This window comes from Vicia villosa, linkage group LG7 (assembly GCF_029867415.1).
Source record: "Vicia villosa cultivar HV-30 ecotype Madison, WI linkage group LG7, Vvil1.0, whole genome shotgun sequence".
Taxonomy (NCBI): domain Eukaryota; kingdom Viridiplantae; phylum Streptophyta; class Magnoliopsida; order Fabales; family Fabaceae; genus Vicia; species Vicia villosa.
Genome location: NC_081186.1, coordinates 105,376,852 through 105,393,066, shown reverse-complemented (window position 1 = coordinate 105,393,066; position 16,215 = coordinate 105,376,852). Strand labels below are relative to the sequence as shown.

At 34.7% G+C, this 16,215-nt stretch overlaps 2 protein-coding genes across 4 annotated transcripts; both read right to left on the bottom strand.

The window, feature by feature from the left end:
* Nucleotides 1-3: 3 nt before the first annotated feature.
* Nucleotides 4-4,583, bottom strand: LOC131616396 (disease resistance protein RGA2-like). The gene is made up of 3 exons (XM_058887714.1): nt 4,109-4,583; nt 1,112-3,970; nt 4-710 (listed from the first exon to the last, which is right to left on the bottom strand). Exons 1-2 carry the CDS (start codon nt 4,153-4,155, stop codon nt 1,126-1,128), a joined length of 2,892 nt encoding a protein of 963 aa, XP_058743697.1. The 5' UTR covers nt 4,156-4,583; the 3' UTR covers nt 4-710; nt 1,112-1,125.
* Nucleotides 4,584-4,888: 305 nt separating this feature from the next.
* LOC131616393 (uncharacterized) lies at nt 4,889-15,252 on the bottom strand. Of its 3 annotated transcripts, XM_058887710.1 has the most exons (15): nt 15,124-15,252; nt 14,703-14,993; nt 12,818-12,927; nt 11,722-11,784; nt 11,451-11,640; nt 10,829-10,933; nt 10,608-10,738; nt 9,892-10,459; nt 9,593-9,658; nt 9,376-9,452; nt 8,798-9,079; nt 7,342-7,666; nt 7,110-7,259; nt 5,753-6,289; nt 4,889-5,315 (listed from the first exon to the last, which is right to left on the bottom strand). In XM_058887710.1, exons 2-15 carry the CDS (start codon nt 14,958-14,960, stop codon nt 5,127-5,129), a joined length of 3,051 nt encoding a protein of 1,016 aa, XP_058743693.1. In that variant the 5' UTR covers nt 14,961-14,993; nt 15,124-15,252; the 3' UTR covers nt 4,889-5,126. The 3 variants fall into 3 exon arrangements, with proteins under 3 accessions (XP_058743693.1, XP_058743694.1, XP_058743695.1); XM_058887711.1 differs by lacking the exon at nt 15,124-15,252 and having other exon boundaries at nt 11,451-11,608; nt 14,703-14,843; XM_058887712.1 differs by lacking the exons at nt 5,753-6,289; nt 15,124-15,252 and having other exon boundaries at nt 14,703-15,094.
* Between the last annotated feature and the right edge of the window lie 963 nt (nt 15,253-16,215).

The following is a 16,215-nucleotide window of genomic DNA, read 5'->3' as shown; positions in this document are numbered from 1 at the left end:
TGACCAATGTATGGAAAAATTTGAACCCTAGGAAAAGCATCAAAATAATACTTTACTTGACAAGCGTGTGGATAAAAACGGAATCCAAGCAATGGTGCGCAAAATATCCGGTTATTAGACCCAAATCGATTTTAAATATATGGATTTAATTAAGTGGTTAACTACTGGTTCATTTTAAATTATCCTTCCATATTTTATTTTTGGATCCGGTTACAAACCAGTTTTTATCCAAAAGCCCAAAATAAAAACCGACAGTTTTCTATATGCTTTTAATTAAGAGATGGTGCTCATTTATCATGTATCTTTGTGAAATATTATAAAAGTTGATGATTTTTATTGTACATTTTCAAACCTCTGATGCCTCGGGTTAGAAAAGAATGTGCATCTAAAGCTTATACATGTTCAAATTGAGAAATATAGAGCCTTAGTTAACAAATTACAACATTTAACTCATTATCATTTAGAGATACAGTAGCAACTATTGAGATACACTAGCACCATCAACAGCTATTTCAAGAGACAGTGGCATCGAAGGAGGTGAAGCCATATCTCTGATTTCCTTTACTCAATGATCCAATTAATACACACATGTACTAATCCATCCATACACAGCACAAAACTAGCAGCGACTTCTAGCCACGCCTTTGGGATTGATTGCGGCTACATTTCCATCAGCATTCGTGAACATATAGATCACATCAGCTAGATAACTGTCATGCCACAAACGCAAAAGTAAGTAACTAAAACTGGTGAAGACAATAATTTTGCTCTATAGAATCATAAGTGACATAGTATTGGCCAGACATTGTCACTTCAACTATTCTTCCACGACTTCAACGATAGCACATTTCTTCAAGCATACTTCACCAACAATGAAACTTGGTAAAAAGTATGTATTGGTCAAGAAAATAAGTGCAATAGCAAATTAAGACACAAACATAATCGAAGAGTGAGAAGGCGTTTTTTGAGGTTAGAAAGAAAATCAACCTGCTAGGACATTGATACATATCCAACAAAGCCATTTACAAATCTATTTACTTCTGAAGTTCTAGAAAATAAAACAACGGACACCAAATAAATTTAGCAAGTGGTTTTAAGAAGATATGGGTACCTGTAATGAGAAGATCACTTTAAGATTATGTTTGGGATGTGAGCAATTTTGAGAGATGTTGCACTTGTTTCTTTCTGGCATTCTTCAACTAAGAGGGGACTTTGAATGATTTCGAGGGTCTGTAAGTTGGTAAGACGCAGCATTCCATCGGGCAGTGAAGCTAAAATTTGACATTCCGAAATGGTTATATGCTGAAGTGACGAGAGGTTGCAAATCCAAACTGGAAACGCCTCTAGCTCGAAACATTGAGAAATTTTAATCTTTTGCAGGGAAGGAAGATAGTTGAGTCTTTCCTCAAACCAAGCTTCAATTTCTTGAAATGTTTGATTTGGAAGATTATAAAATTCAAGATGCTTGAGAGAAGTCAGATTTTCCATCCAATCATTTGGGAGTGTTTTCACGTCCAGCTCGTGTCCGCCAAGAATCAAGAATTTTAGCAAGGAAAGTGGAGGGAATCCAATCGAAGAATTCGATTTTACCATGTTTAATGTTGCTTCTAATGTGTCCGTATTACAATCAAAGAAATCCAATTTCTTGTCGAGGTTTGGAAAAGTAGGCATGTGAGTTAACATTGGACAATCAACAATAGTTAAGTAAGAAAGACAAGGCGAAAAGGAGAGATGATATGATTGTGAAGAGTTTTCATCCCTTATCCTCGACCATCCCTTCAACTTTTCGCATCTAAAAATTCTGAGAACCTCCAAAGAAGGGAAGAATGCTTCAGACAAAAGAGACTCTTCATAATATATGTACTCCAACTCATGAAGGTCGCCTATAAAAAGATACTTCAGGAATGGGAGACGTTCCATTGGTTGGAGATATTGCACACCTTGACAGTTCCTAAGAAATATTTTCACAATGTTTGTGAGGGACGAAAGCCAGTTGGTAAAAATGAAACCCTTATACTGCTCCCCCAGGCTTAATTTTCCGAATCCAACCGTTGTCTTCTTCTCTTTAAATGCTTTTAAATTTTCAATATGAAGATATCTCAAATTAATTAAACTTAAGACATCTTTTGTAGAAAATTCAAATGCTCGACACTCAACCAATATAAGTGTTTGAAGACAAACAATGTTACTAATAGATTTGAAAATGCCTTCTAGTCCTGCACAGTACCACAACTGAAGATATCTTAAATGTTTCAAATTTCCAATTGAATCACACAACTTACTTATAGAACAATATGACAGCTTCAAAGAGCGTAGGTATTTGAATTTTGAAATCACAGACAATTCCTTCTCATACCAATTTCCTGAAATGTTGTTCTCGAAAATTAAAGTCCGCACCCTGCTTACATCCAATGATTCTAACAAACCAATAGCATCACTGAACATTACATGCATGGGACTTCCTACAATATTTTTTGTCTCACTATCCAAGTAACAACAATCGAGGCCGGCTACTTGCATGGCAAGATCATGTATTAAATCGTGCATTTTAAAACTAGTTAAATCACGGTCACTATCTACTTCAGCATCTTGGAAAAATGACTTCATCAATAAAATATTCACGAAATGGTTACCGATGTCTTCCATGGTCTGTTTTTCATCTGAAAATTCAAGATAACCTTGTGCCATCCAAAGTTGAATCAACTCATCCTTCTCTATTGCCCAATCCTTAGGATATAAAGAGCAATAAGCAAAACATTGTCTTAGTTGAGGCGACAAGTTTTGGTAACTTAGTTTCAACACTGGCATGATGATTTCTTCCTCTTCACATAATTTCCAAAAGTCGCCTTGTAAAATAGCAATCCATTCCTTTTTTTCACTTTTACCCTGTAATAGGCCTCCCAGTGTTTTGATTACGAGCGGAACTCCCCTACACTTTTCAGCTATCTTCTTACCAATTGGTTCAAGAATATGATTCATTTCTTTAGTCTCATCCCCATTTGTAATAATGTTCTTCAACAAACTCCAAGATTGTATTGGATTCAAACCATCCAGAGTGTAGGAGACACTTGCACCCATTATTTGTGCTACAATTTTAGTACGAGTTGTCACTACAACCTTACTGTCTTGAGCACCACACTTCAAATAAATCCTCAATTGAGTCCATTTTTCAAAACTCTCATTCCAAATGTCATCTAGGACTAACAAGTACTTCTTACCCGTTAAATTGTCACGAAGCATTTTCTGCATGTTTTCCAATGGTAACTTATCGCTAATTTCGCTTTCAGTTAATGACTCCAACATTTTCTTAACAATAGTTTTGACATCAAACTTATTAGAGACACATACCCACATATGCTTTTCAAAAATCTTTGCAACTTCGGCATCATTATATACCAATTGAGCAAGAGCTGTCTTTCCCAAGCCACCAATCCCTGTAATAGCAACCACGGAGACATTTTGATTTCCATGTGATTGCCTCAACAAGCTTACGATCTTCTTTTTATCATCTTCTCTTCCGATGATATTTGATTCCGGCATATAAGAACTAGTTTCTCTATTTACACTGTTACTTTTCTCAGACACCACAGCATTTGGGTTTAGATTCAACCCAATCATATCTTTCACAACATCATTAAATTTCTTTTGTATTTTTTCAATCCCATGAGCCATTCTACTCCGAAAAGCAATCTTATTTAGAGAGAGGGAATGAAGTACCTTTGTCATTTTGTTCTTATGAGATTCATCAGTCATATCTTGAATAAGAAATTCATCTAGCAAATTATCAGCAGGATGAATCACATCATCTTTGAGTCTTCTTATCCATACTTGAACCGCATGATTTTGTTGTTGTTTGTCTTCAGCATCAAGGAGCACAGCTTTGATGGAGTCAAGAGTACTCTTAAGCCTTTCCAATTCATCCATAACACCATAAATCCTTCCGAATTCTCGAAAAGCTGCAGAAGCCAACCTGACAAAAGAAAAATTAGCATCATGCCAACTTAGCCATGTTTTCATTTTGATACTTCTTTTATAGTATTAGTATATATATTAGATAATTTGAATGGAAGGAATATCAGATAAAGGGTTGAGAGTGAAGTGAAGTCACCTGTTAATGAGGTTTTCAGCAACACCAGATACAATTTGCTCAGGCATGTTTCAAAAATAAGAAAGAAGAATGAGATGGATGCAAAGTTTGAGAGTGGCAGTGGCAATGAAATGAAACCTATGAAAAGTGTCGGTACATGATTTTAGTTGAAATGGATTAGTAGGATAAGAGTGTACTTAACCAATGTATGGTTTTGCATCTCTAGTACAGTTTGAGCATATTATTGGTTAGTGTTGGTCTAAACTTTTAGAGCAATTGTTTTGTAGATCAAAGAAAAATGTGTACGGACTCAATCATGTACCACGATAGTGATACAAGAAATTTGATTATTTTATGCATAAATCAATTAACACAAAGAAATGTCACCTTCACATCAAATTATTCAACATCTAGATTCAAACTAGTTCTTAATCCAATCACAACTTGAATAGAAGTCATAAGTGAGAAAAAAAATTCAAAAGCAATATTCTTCCTCCAATTAAATCCTTTTATAATCACTAATATTTGGATAAATGTGAAAGAAAGAAAAAAATCTCAAATCTCACATTGTTAGAAAACTATGTGCTTGCTTGTTAAGAATATTATAGAAGAAAAAAGAAAAAATTTCAAGTCTCACAATACTTATATTACGTATCTTGGTTAATTTATTTCATTATATAACGAATTTGTTCTAAAAAAACGGAGCGGGTAATCATCGTGACAGCTGTGACAATGGGTTGAAATTTACACCATAAGTAAATAAATATTTTTAAAATAGAAAACCTAAAGACAAAATTGTTCACACACAAAAATGTATTAGGCTGAGCCTAAGACAAATTCATTTGAAGTCATCCCCTATTCCAATCTAATTACACTGAGGCATAAAACTGGAGGATTTACATTAACAAATTAATATATGGGTGGCCATATCTTGCTATATGACAGAAAGACCTAGTAAAAAAAATATATGAACAAGGGTAAGAAAGAATTCAACTTCTATTAATAAGGCACCAGGGTAATTATGAAAGGAATTTGGTCTTCAGGGCTTCCTCAGCGCTGACGCTGCCCCCATTACAATCGCCAGGACAAACCCAAGACCAGCCCCAAGGGATGCGCCTACGGCAGCAGAATTCAATGAAATTGCCTTGCCTACACCATTTTTACTTCCATCATTTGATATTCTTTGCTCTCTCGCTAACTCCATCATTAGTCTATCTCTGGCAAGTTCCTGTGATATTATAAGCATTAAAAAAAGGAATAAAATTAAGTGTGCATTATCATAAGAAATTTGAAATTTTGCAATAAAGAAGATCAATAGATAGTGAGCGTCAACAAAATGTTTATTGATAAAGTAACAAAGTTTCACTTGAAACAGAATCCCAAAAAATATAAACAACTGAGCTTCAAACTCAAAAGTTTCATTGTGATTAGCGTACACCTATCAGTAACTCAATAAATTCATGTAGATTCATTAAACTAATGTGTCCCGTTTTCAAAGTGGTGGAACAAACATAAACTTCACCCTATCATAAAGTGTTTGGACAGTGTTAAAGTGTTACGTTAAACTAAAATTCCCTACTACTACTACTACTACTACCATCTTGGAATCAACCAAATAAAGGAAAATACAATATATACAAAACCATGAAGTTAAGTTTTCTCCACCTGAAACGAAGACTCTTCGTGACTGCGAAGAATGCGATGGATTTGCTGACATAGCGCGGAGACACCTTCAACTTGAAGAACAATCTCCTTTTTCAGAAAAGGCCTCCTAACAAAATTGATAGGAGCAAATAAAAGCTTTTGAGCACCCACCCTATTATTGGATTCTGCATTAGTTGCATCCCATGATAAAGAAGTCCCAGCAAAACCAGGCATAACGTATGGGCAGGAGTTTATAACTTCAACTGAGGTAGGAGATACTTGGTAAGCTTTCAAAGCAGCATCAATTGCTGCCTTTTGATGGTGAGCACTAACTGCAAATTTATTTGTTATTGCAATAACCCAAGGAATTCCAAGACATTTGGCTTCATCCAAGAAAAGTGACAGGACTGGCTTCTGTTGAGTTCCATTTGAATCACTATATCGAGGTATAGTATGGGATAAGTTATGAACAAGAACAATTAAATCTGTCTTTCTATTTAGATCTTGAATACCAGCCCACAGTTCATCCTTGAAGCGAGAGGTTTCCGATTTCAGTTCCTGAAAAACAATTAAATGAAAAAGCAAATGAACATCACTACTATATATTTTAACCAATTCAAATTGCACTGTCTATTTTCCACCTAGCACCTTTTTAACAAAATGTTGCTCTGCCGCTAAGCCAAGCTCTTAAAGCCAACCATGAACGCATGAAACATTTACTTAACTACTATATTTGGCACCATCTGACTATAAAAATATTTTCCTTCTATTAGTAAGTATCTAGAATCAGCACAAATATTTATCAATTAAGAGCAATAATTTACTCTGAGTTTTGGCATCATATTAACTCTTGGTAAAAATGGTAGTCAATACTAAAAAATTGCAGCACAATAAATAATTGATGATAAAGACTATTTTTTACAAAAATATAGATGTATAACACCATAACCTTCCTGGAAAAAAATGTTTTAGGAGTGTTTCGACCTTCTAGTATCCATAAATAAAGGGGCCAGACCATGTTAATACTAGAAATAAAAAAGTACGATGAAGTAGAATTGATCAATTATTACAAAACATCAACATAGAACAACAGTAGTAGCTATCTCCTACTTGTTGGGGTCAGGCGGTCAGCTACATAGAAAGATTATGCGACACCATTTTGTCCTATTGTGATTTTTGTATCTGGTACTAGCATATTTTAATTGAAAACATGACCAGATTCTACAGGCTAATATTAGGTTTCACTCAAAGGAAAATGAAACATGAGAAGAAGAATATATTGTATTTTCTTCTATCAATAGTAATAAAATTTTAAAAATAACCAAGTGTATCAAGCACGGGCCCACTTTGTAGGGAAAAACAAAGACCAAGAGAAAACCTGCATATTTATTCCGGCAGAGTCACAATAGCACAAACCATCAGCAATAACTTCTTGCACGTCAATATCTGAAACTGCATCATCATAAGCTGCAGTGCTTGGTTTACATTTATTCATGATTGCCTTTAAAAGAGTAGTTTTACCCGATCCCTGCATATAAGCCAGCTCATGAAAGTAAGTAGATGAATAATAAAAGGAATCACACTTTGACTCGAGAAAAATTTGTATATACCTCCAGCCCAACTAATCGTACTCTACGAGTTCTCAAATGAACCTCTTTGGAAACAGTTGTAAAATCACTGGTGCAAAATATTAAAAAGTTATTTAAACTTTCTGGACGGACACACTTATCCTTGTCAACAGATGCTGAACTACCGGCAGTCTTTGAATCAACAGAGGTAAAAGCAGGCATCAAAGAGTCCAACACTGTTTGATGTTTTGGAGGCGTTCTTTGCGGAGCACCAATTAATACTCTCATCTTTTGTAACTCAGGCTGAATTTCTTGATTTGAAGAATAGTTTGGTGCAGAAGGAAAGGATTCAACGGTAGTTGAACACCTAAGTAAGATATAAATACACTCAGTACATCACACACCTCAAGATGCGAAGGAAATTATTTTATAGGCAATAAACATGAACTGAGAAACAGAAAAAGCGACTTGAATGTTTATATATTTCAATTTATAAGTTGCATGGCACTGTGCTATTAACTCCTTGTCCTATATCACTAATCGAGGAATCTGTATAATGAATATACGGTTAGATTAAATGGGAAAAGTAAACGTCAAGCACATTGTCTAATTTGCAGATTAAATGGGAAAATTAAACGTCATGCACAAGCCCATTCAGGAACTGCATTATTTAATAGAAGACAGACATCACAAAAACAATTCTATTACCATAATACTAGCTTGATGGCTTTAGAAACCTATTTGCTCAGACATCACTAGACCATGCCATAGTCGGGGGTCGCTTAGTGAAGGGCCAGATCCATTTGGGTCTATTGTAGACAACTTTATTTTGCATTTGCAAGAAACTAATTCCACAACTTGAACCCATAACCTTATAGGGAATGTTGTATAAACTTAATTAAATGCCTACTCAGTAATCAATTCTCATATAAGAGCTTATGCATAAGCTGTTTTTACAAATAGAGAGAAAATAGAAGTAAATTTTTTAAAACCTCTCTATAAACTATTTTTATAAGCTATCATGGGGAGCTTATGAAAAATAAGCTTAAAATAGCTTATTAGCATATCGGAGATAGTTGCTTTTAAAAAAATGGTTTCCACTTTTAGTAAGCTCCTCAAAACACTTATGCCATAACTCATAAGATAACTCCAAATAGCCTCTTCCAACCACCCCCTTAGCCACAAAGACGCAACTCCAACCTCTACAACATGGCTTCCCTTTCAAAACATATTTAATTAGTCGTCATAAATTTATGAGGTAAAATGTTAACACCAGCCTTGTGGTATTAATAATACACATGTTGAAAGTTCTTATTGGAAAAGAAAACACTTGTTACATTGGAAACACAACAGTGCAATAAATGCTTTCTTTCCCAATAAAAATTTCACTCACCTTAAGTATTCTTAACACTAGTCTTAAGGACTGGTATTAATCGGACATAATTATTTATAAGAACACTACGTCTGTAAGTAATATTTTATTGGGTAATGACAATACCAGTCACCATTCACTTGAGCGTGAACAAGTGTACAGAGATGCAATCCGAAACCAGTAATATCAACTTTCAGAGGTTCTCCATTTTTTGCTCCAGGCACACCATTCCATCCTAGAGGAACAATAGAAGTTGCAGTACGTATAGTAGGAGACTCTACTATATGCCCGAGCTCAACAGTGTCTGCAGCTGCAAGCCCGAGCCATTGTTGTAGATGAGAAACCTGTTGCCATTGCTCAATCCCTAAGAAAGATGACGCATCGTCATTCATACATAAGTCAAAGATTCTGCAACCATAAAAGGGTAAAAGAAGAGAGATTACTTGGATTCAAAACATAATCAATTAGTAATGTTAAAAGGTGCCATCATGCTTCAGTAACCAATAAATATCCCACTGAGCCAGGATTCAAGGAGCTGTGAGGATGTATTATTGAAATAATACACAATAGGCAACAAGGAAAATTAGTTTAGATATGATCTGGTCTTGGGAATATGTAGGCCAGTATGGTCATTTAAGTGTAATAATATTCAAAACTAAAATTAACAACTCTATTATACGCAACATGATAAGAAAGATGATTACCTCTGAAACCGAGATCGGTATGATTTCATTGAATGTGATTGAAATCTTTCCCTCAATTCAGCAATCATTGATTTGACCTGAAAATGCCTTTGCCAGAAGAAAGCAAACAAAATGAGAGAACTTACACTATTGCACTCGTAAAGACGACAAGGTTTGATCATATATGCTAAGACCAAAATGGAAAGGACTTTGATAAGCAGTAAAAAGAAGTTCATACCGATGTCAACTTTGAGTACTCTGCACCTGATAGTGACTCTACAGAGGAATTCTCCAATAAATAAAGCTGTCTTGCATAAAACAGGTTTTGATGAGAAAATTTTATTCAGACATGGTAGCACCACTATCATGCTATGCAGGAAAAGGATAAAACAACAAAAAATAAACCAAAATAATACTAAAAACAAACACAAGAAGGAGATTATAAGCAAAGCACAAACAAACTTCTATTAAAAAAACTTTAGCATCTTTGGTGACAGCAACAGAAACTGTAATGAATCATATGTTCCTAACATCTACCTGTCCAAATGGTACATATGATGGTAAATAAGGTACTTTGTGCCATTTTCCTTCATCACCATTTGTGGCATTGGCCTTTGCATTTGTTTTCCCATTTGTTGACACCTCCAATGAATGTTTATCTGTTTCAGGAAAAGGCTTGAGTGATATGCCATCAGAACCCTCTTGTATTTCAAGTGACCGCGGTTGAACCACTTCATCCTCAATCAAGGTATTGGCAAGAGAATCAGGCAAAGAATTTGTTTCAACAGAACTTATTCTTCTTTCTTGATGCTTACTAAATTGCCTTCGCAATCCTTCTAAAGGAACTAGCCTTGAGAGTCTCCAGAAGGATCTCTGCACGGGACCTACTCCCAAAACCAGCTGTTCTCCATTATTGACTTTTGGCTTTTCTACCCCTTCTTCCTGTTTTCTCAATAATAAGCTGTTACTTTCACTTTCAGAAAGCTCTGGCCCAGACTGAGCATTATAATGGCTGAAATATGCGGGAGATAAAATACGGGGGACCAAATCTTCTGGGATACAATAACTTCTGAAATAATGCCGCCAACCTTTTCTATTAATGTAGCTGAAACAGAAAAACAACAAACAAAATAACTAATAAATATTCTAGTTTTTCATGTTCGAACAAAATATCAGCGGCTAACAACTTTTTTTCAGTGGACAAGCAGCTAACAATTTAAGAATAGAAGAAAAGAAACACAAGGAAAACCTACTCCTTCAAAGCAGCATTTCCAACAGGTGGTTGAGAAAATGTGATACATTTAATAGAGACATTCCCATTTTCCTTTGATGAAGATGAAGCAGCCATTACTCTCAAAATGGCAAGAGTAGCTAATGCTGCTACCTAAGTAGAATAATAGGAACTTAGTATATGCAAATTGCTCAATCACGTTAAGTAATATTTTGAAACTAAGATGAATGAAGCAAAACTCACTGCTCCTCCAAGTGAATGGCCACACAAAACAAGCTTGCGTTTCTTCTTTTGAGCAAGCTTGTATAATTCTAATGCAGGTATTCCTTTGGCACGGGCCATGAAACCCTGAGAAATAATGGGGGAATTTATTTTAACAGGAAGACATAATTTACATAAATGGTCTATATATTACAAAGTATCCAGAACAAAAAGCAACAAAAATCTATAATGACTAGATGGCATTAGCCATATGGATCAAATAGCACCATAACACCATGTCATATTGTAAACCATGCCCAATGACACTAGTTAAATTTAATTCTTACTTCATGATTTTGCCTATAGTTTTGCTACATCTTCCTCTATCGCTAACTATAAGAACAACTTACAATAATTAAGGCAATTGAAAGTTCAAAAGGGGTCTTAACTCCCTATAGTTTTAAAAAGATCAACTATTTGAGTCTGCATAGGCTCAAACAGTAAGATGGATTCCAGGACCCATCACAACTTTTTGAAACAATTGGGTCATAATTAAAATTCCCAACTATAGTCTATAAATCTTATTTGTTATTTTCCAAAGAGTATAAGAATCTAGGAATTAATACAAACAAAAATATATAAGATAGAGGACAATGTTATTTACCCTATGGGCAGCAGGTTTATATTTACTCTTCGTTTGTTTAGACCTGGATTCTAGAGGATTCCACATGTATTCTTTTCCATTTTGATTTTCTCCCTTATCAGATTCAGTTGCTGCATGTGCATCTGATTCTTCAGCAACATCTTCATGAAAGATTGCACCTTGAAGTATATTTGCATCAGCAATTACATCCCTTTCAGCAAAATTAAAAGGTAAAAATTCCAGAAGCTGTAATGAATTTAAATGATAAGACATAAGTATATGAAAAACTAACTTGTATTGCTTTGTTCCAATAAAGGAAGCAAATAAAGTGTCCCCAGTCTCTGCCAATAAATACCTGTGACAACATAACTAATTAAATAAGTATGACAGTTCAAAACATTCAACCCTACGCTGCAAAACATTATAGACTTACAAGAAAAACCACAGGTTAAAAGTGGAATACAAAATTCTACTTTAAAAGACAATCCAAAAATCTAACTGATTACAAATAAAGAAATTGCAATTATTTAATAATTTCTTCTTAGCAATGTGAGCTGTTGAGAGACTCACATGCTAGATTGTCAAAGAAACAAAACAAAACAAACTAACTGAAACCAGTGTTATCAATCCCCAATTACTAATAGTGGAATGGAGCGGCCAACCATAAAAAGACTAATGGTGTAGGTATTCTGAAATTGTTTATAGATTACATTATGTATATAGACATAAATTCTCAAAAATGATAAAACCATTCAAAGCTAATGACATTCATAATTAGCAAGAAAATTAGGTGGCTTAAAGAGTCACGGGGAGAGTAAAAAGGAATCACAGGTAGCAGGTCTTCGGAAATGGCAGCAGGTTGTGCCCAGGATCTCCGGAGAGGCGGGAAAGAGAATAAACAGAGAGCAGCAATAGACAGCCACAAGAAAGCGTGAGAGAGACAAGGAAACAAGCCCTGAAATCTCCAGAGATGTTCTGATGTGTTTTTAGGCGGAAATCCATAAAACACCCCACAAAAAGCCCAAATGTTTAATTTCAGAGGGCATTTCTGGGCATTTCAGCACGCACTCATGGGGCGGTGTAATAGTTCCATTATTCCCCCTATATTCACTGCAAAAGTGGCGCAAGGTTTGCTGCAGTAAGAGCAACGCAGACGCGGGAGAGGATGCTGTAGTGACCAGCCTTCGTTCTCCTCACAGCTATTGTGCACTATTGACAACCCCTCACTCTCCTCTCTCTCTCTCTCTCTCAAATAAAATCTGATATAATTATATTTTTTTTCAAGAAATAAATGGTGAACTTTAAAAGGAGGATCAAAACCACTACATGTCAAAAGACGTAGAGCCGTATATGCAATTAATACAATATCAAAAGGGTGAATGACAAACCTATGAGGAACATGATCTGATGAGGGTTGCACCCGCTCCAGAGCAACAATTTGTCCTCCAAAATTGGCCTTAAATTTATTTACAGCTCGAATCATCTCAGTAGCAGGCCTCTGAGATATAGAGAAGTCACAGATAAATGTAAGTTTATGTTGGATTGTAGCCAACGTACGTTCAAGCAAGCATTGTACACATAAAAACTCATTAAAGTTCCTATGTTATTTGTAGTACTTGTATGAGTCTTGAAGGACATATAATATGCAGGTAATTCCAAAATTATTGTTTACCAATATATTTTCTAATGATAGTTGCACTCAGCTAAACAGCAGTCACCAATATATTTTCCAAATCAGCCTACTTGCTAATGCCTCTACAAATGCGAGATAAGTTTGTCTTATCTACAATAGACCCACAATGGATCCAACTCTTAGATTTTACCATGGCCATTGGCCAGTGCTTTGTAGCACCAAGTTCCAGTTGTTCTTAATTTTATTCACTTGAATAATGTGGAATGAATTGTCTACATTACAAAATGAAAATGTACAGATTTATATACATGAGAGAATCTCTCAAAATAAGGAAAACAGGGAACTGGCCAAGAGTTTCTGAGAAAACTATAATAAAGGTAATAGAGAGAGAATAGTCTTAATAATGAAAATATGCAACATATTAAACTAAACCCCCCAGGCCCCAACATACTAAAGCTCGAGGAGTGACCCTAAGAACATAGAGAAATCTCTACCAAGCTTGACACAACCCAAATGAAGTAGAATAAGAGTGGCAATAATTACGCCCCACGCAATTCAGAGTACCATTACATGTCGATTGCAATCAGAGCAAGTATAATATTTTTTCCATTTTTACAGCATAACTTGAAACGACTGAATATTTCTACTATAGAGAAGAAATTCCTATTTGACGTCAACTTTTTATTTTCCTATAATAAAAGCCCAAATGGTGCGCTTAATTATAACTAAAAAGTAGACCAAAATCTTTATCTCAAATCAATCACAAACACCCTTCAATTACAGAGTTCATACTTCTACGGAACTTTTTCAAATATATTTTTGCAAATGTATTGCAGTTTTCAAATTTAAAATATAGTTGTTGTAGCATCATATCATTAATAAAATGAATTATTTTCTTTATACCTACATTGAAGATACCTCTTCTGATTCACTACCGTGTTTAAAAGCAGTTCAACAGTACTTAGATTTAAAACTGATACAAGCAAGACATAGTCCTCTTTGTCAATAGCGCACTATAGCGGAATAGCGCAGTGGTCTGGTCGGTGCAATGTTTTTGGGCTGCAAGCCTCCGTCAGCAATAGCGCTCGTTGCGGCTGTAATTATGTCCGTATTTTAGGGTTTTGGGACGAAATTCGTCAGATCCTTTTTTTTATCAAAATCCCTTGTCAATTTGAACTCGGTTAAGGGCAATATTATGTCCTTTGTGGAATTATGTTCTATCTCACAAACAATCGCTTCGTCTTTCTTCCTACTTTTAGTTTACTTCCATTAAGTTCTTCTTCTCTGTTTAAGTTTTATTGCTCTTTACTTTAAATTCTTTAATTATGCATATTTTTATATTAATGAGTATTTATGTTTACTTAAACTGGCTCTTTAATTAATGTTTAATTTTGTATATATCAAAATCCCATCGCTAACTCCAACCTCATTCTCGTTAAAACTGAAAATTTTCTAATATTAACTATCCACTATGAAAACAAGACCTCCATACATCAATTATCAAAAAATCATCAGAAAATTCGGTTTAATTTAATCTAAGCAACTAATTCACAGTCTTCAACCTAAAAACTGCAACTGAAGCAATGAATCACAAACTCAACAACATGAATTGAGCACAAACAATGAAATGGAAGAAAAACCTTGTAAACGCACTCGGAGAGAACCATGCAACAGAGAAGATCCTGTAAATCGGATAGAGATTCAGTCTTAAGCGCTAAACAGAGATCGTTAAGCTGCTTCCGTCGCCGTTCATACTCCTCCTTGATCCGCTTCTTCTGCTCGCGGTGGTTAGTCCATGGCCATCTCATCCGCCATTGGAGTGGGCCCCAGGAAACCTTCATGAGCCTCGCTCCTTGCTCTCTCATCCATGGCTCCACGCGGCTCTGGATGTACTCCATTGCCGGTTGCGAAGGGATTTGGAATGAATAACCCTAATTGGATTTTAGAATTCACGAAGTTGGTTAGAGTGCAATGAAAAAATGAAAAAATGTTATTAATATTAATAGTTTAATAATGGAATAAAGTAGAAATAAATAAAAAAAGAGAATGTGATTCGTTTACGGTTAGATTAGATTTGAGGATCCAGTTTAGTTATTCTTTTCCAAGTGATGATGATGATGACCAGGAAATCTAACTACTATTTTTTTATTATTATGACAAAAATTTCAAGTGTTATTAAACTGGGATTAGTGTTAGTTTTTTAATTAATGATTAAAAATATTTTGTTGTATTTGTAAAATTAAATTTGATTCTGAAATAATTATTGATTCCTGTATTTGATGCGGAATACTTGGATAAAGAAGGGAATATCCCAATTTTCTTTCTTATAGGTTTACATCATTCTATTATTTTTTTGGAATGTTCTTCGTTTTATTTTAATGAGTAATTTTTTATTTTAGGAATGGAAAGAGATGGATTGGATTACATAGGGATAGGAGATAAATGATATAAAAAAAAATTAGTAAAAGTTAATTTTAATGTGATTAAAATCGGATTTGATGACCGATTCAATCGATTTATTGAGAAGAGAAAAATGGCTACAAGAGTGGGAGAAAAAAGGCTGTCTTGAGAAGAGAAAAAAAATTCTGCTAAAGTAGATAAAAGCTTATTGACTTATTCTGTCTTCTTAGAACTCAATCAAGTGTAGAAGTGTGCTCTTAAAGTTGCAAATTGCAATTAATATTAATTCAATATCTGTTTAGACCATTTATGCAGCAAAAACATTAGATTTTATCATTTTGGTGTTTAAATGAAATAGTAACATTGGAGTGTTACAGCAAAAAACACAGCTTACATTTTTTCTGACCAAGGTTTCTACTGATTTGACTAATTCAAGGCCTAGAGCAACACGGAAACAGTGCCTTTCATATGTAATCAGCACACTCTATTAAGAACTCTTGTAATTTAACTAAATTTAAATACGACAAAAAGTGAAAAAAGTGAAACAAACGACAAAAAGCAAAGTATACGATATGTGTATCCGACCATAAAATTATGTGCTAGCATTTAGTATAACTACTAAGTGCTTTTTAAAATAATAACCAGTTTGGATTAGATGCAATTTGCAAAGAGACTTTTGCACCAAGTCTCAAATTGGATATATAAATAAATTTTTCAATCCTAAGCCAAAACTTCCAAACTCACAGAAGCTCA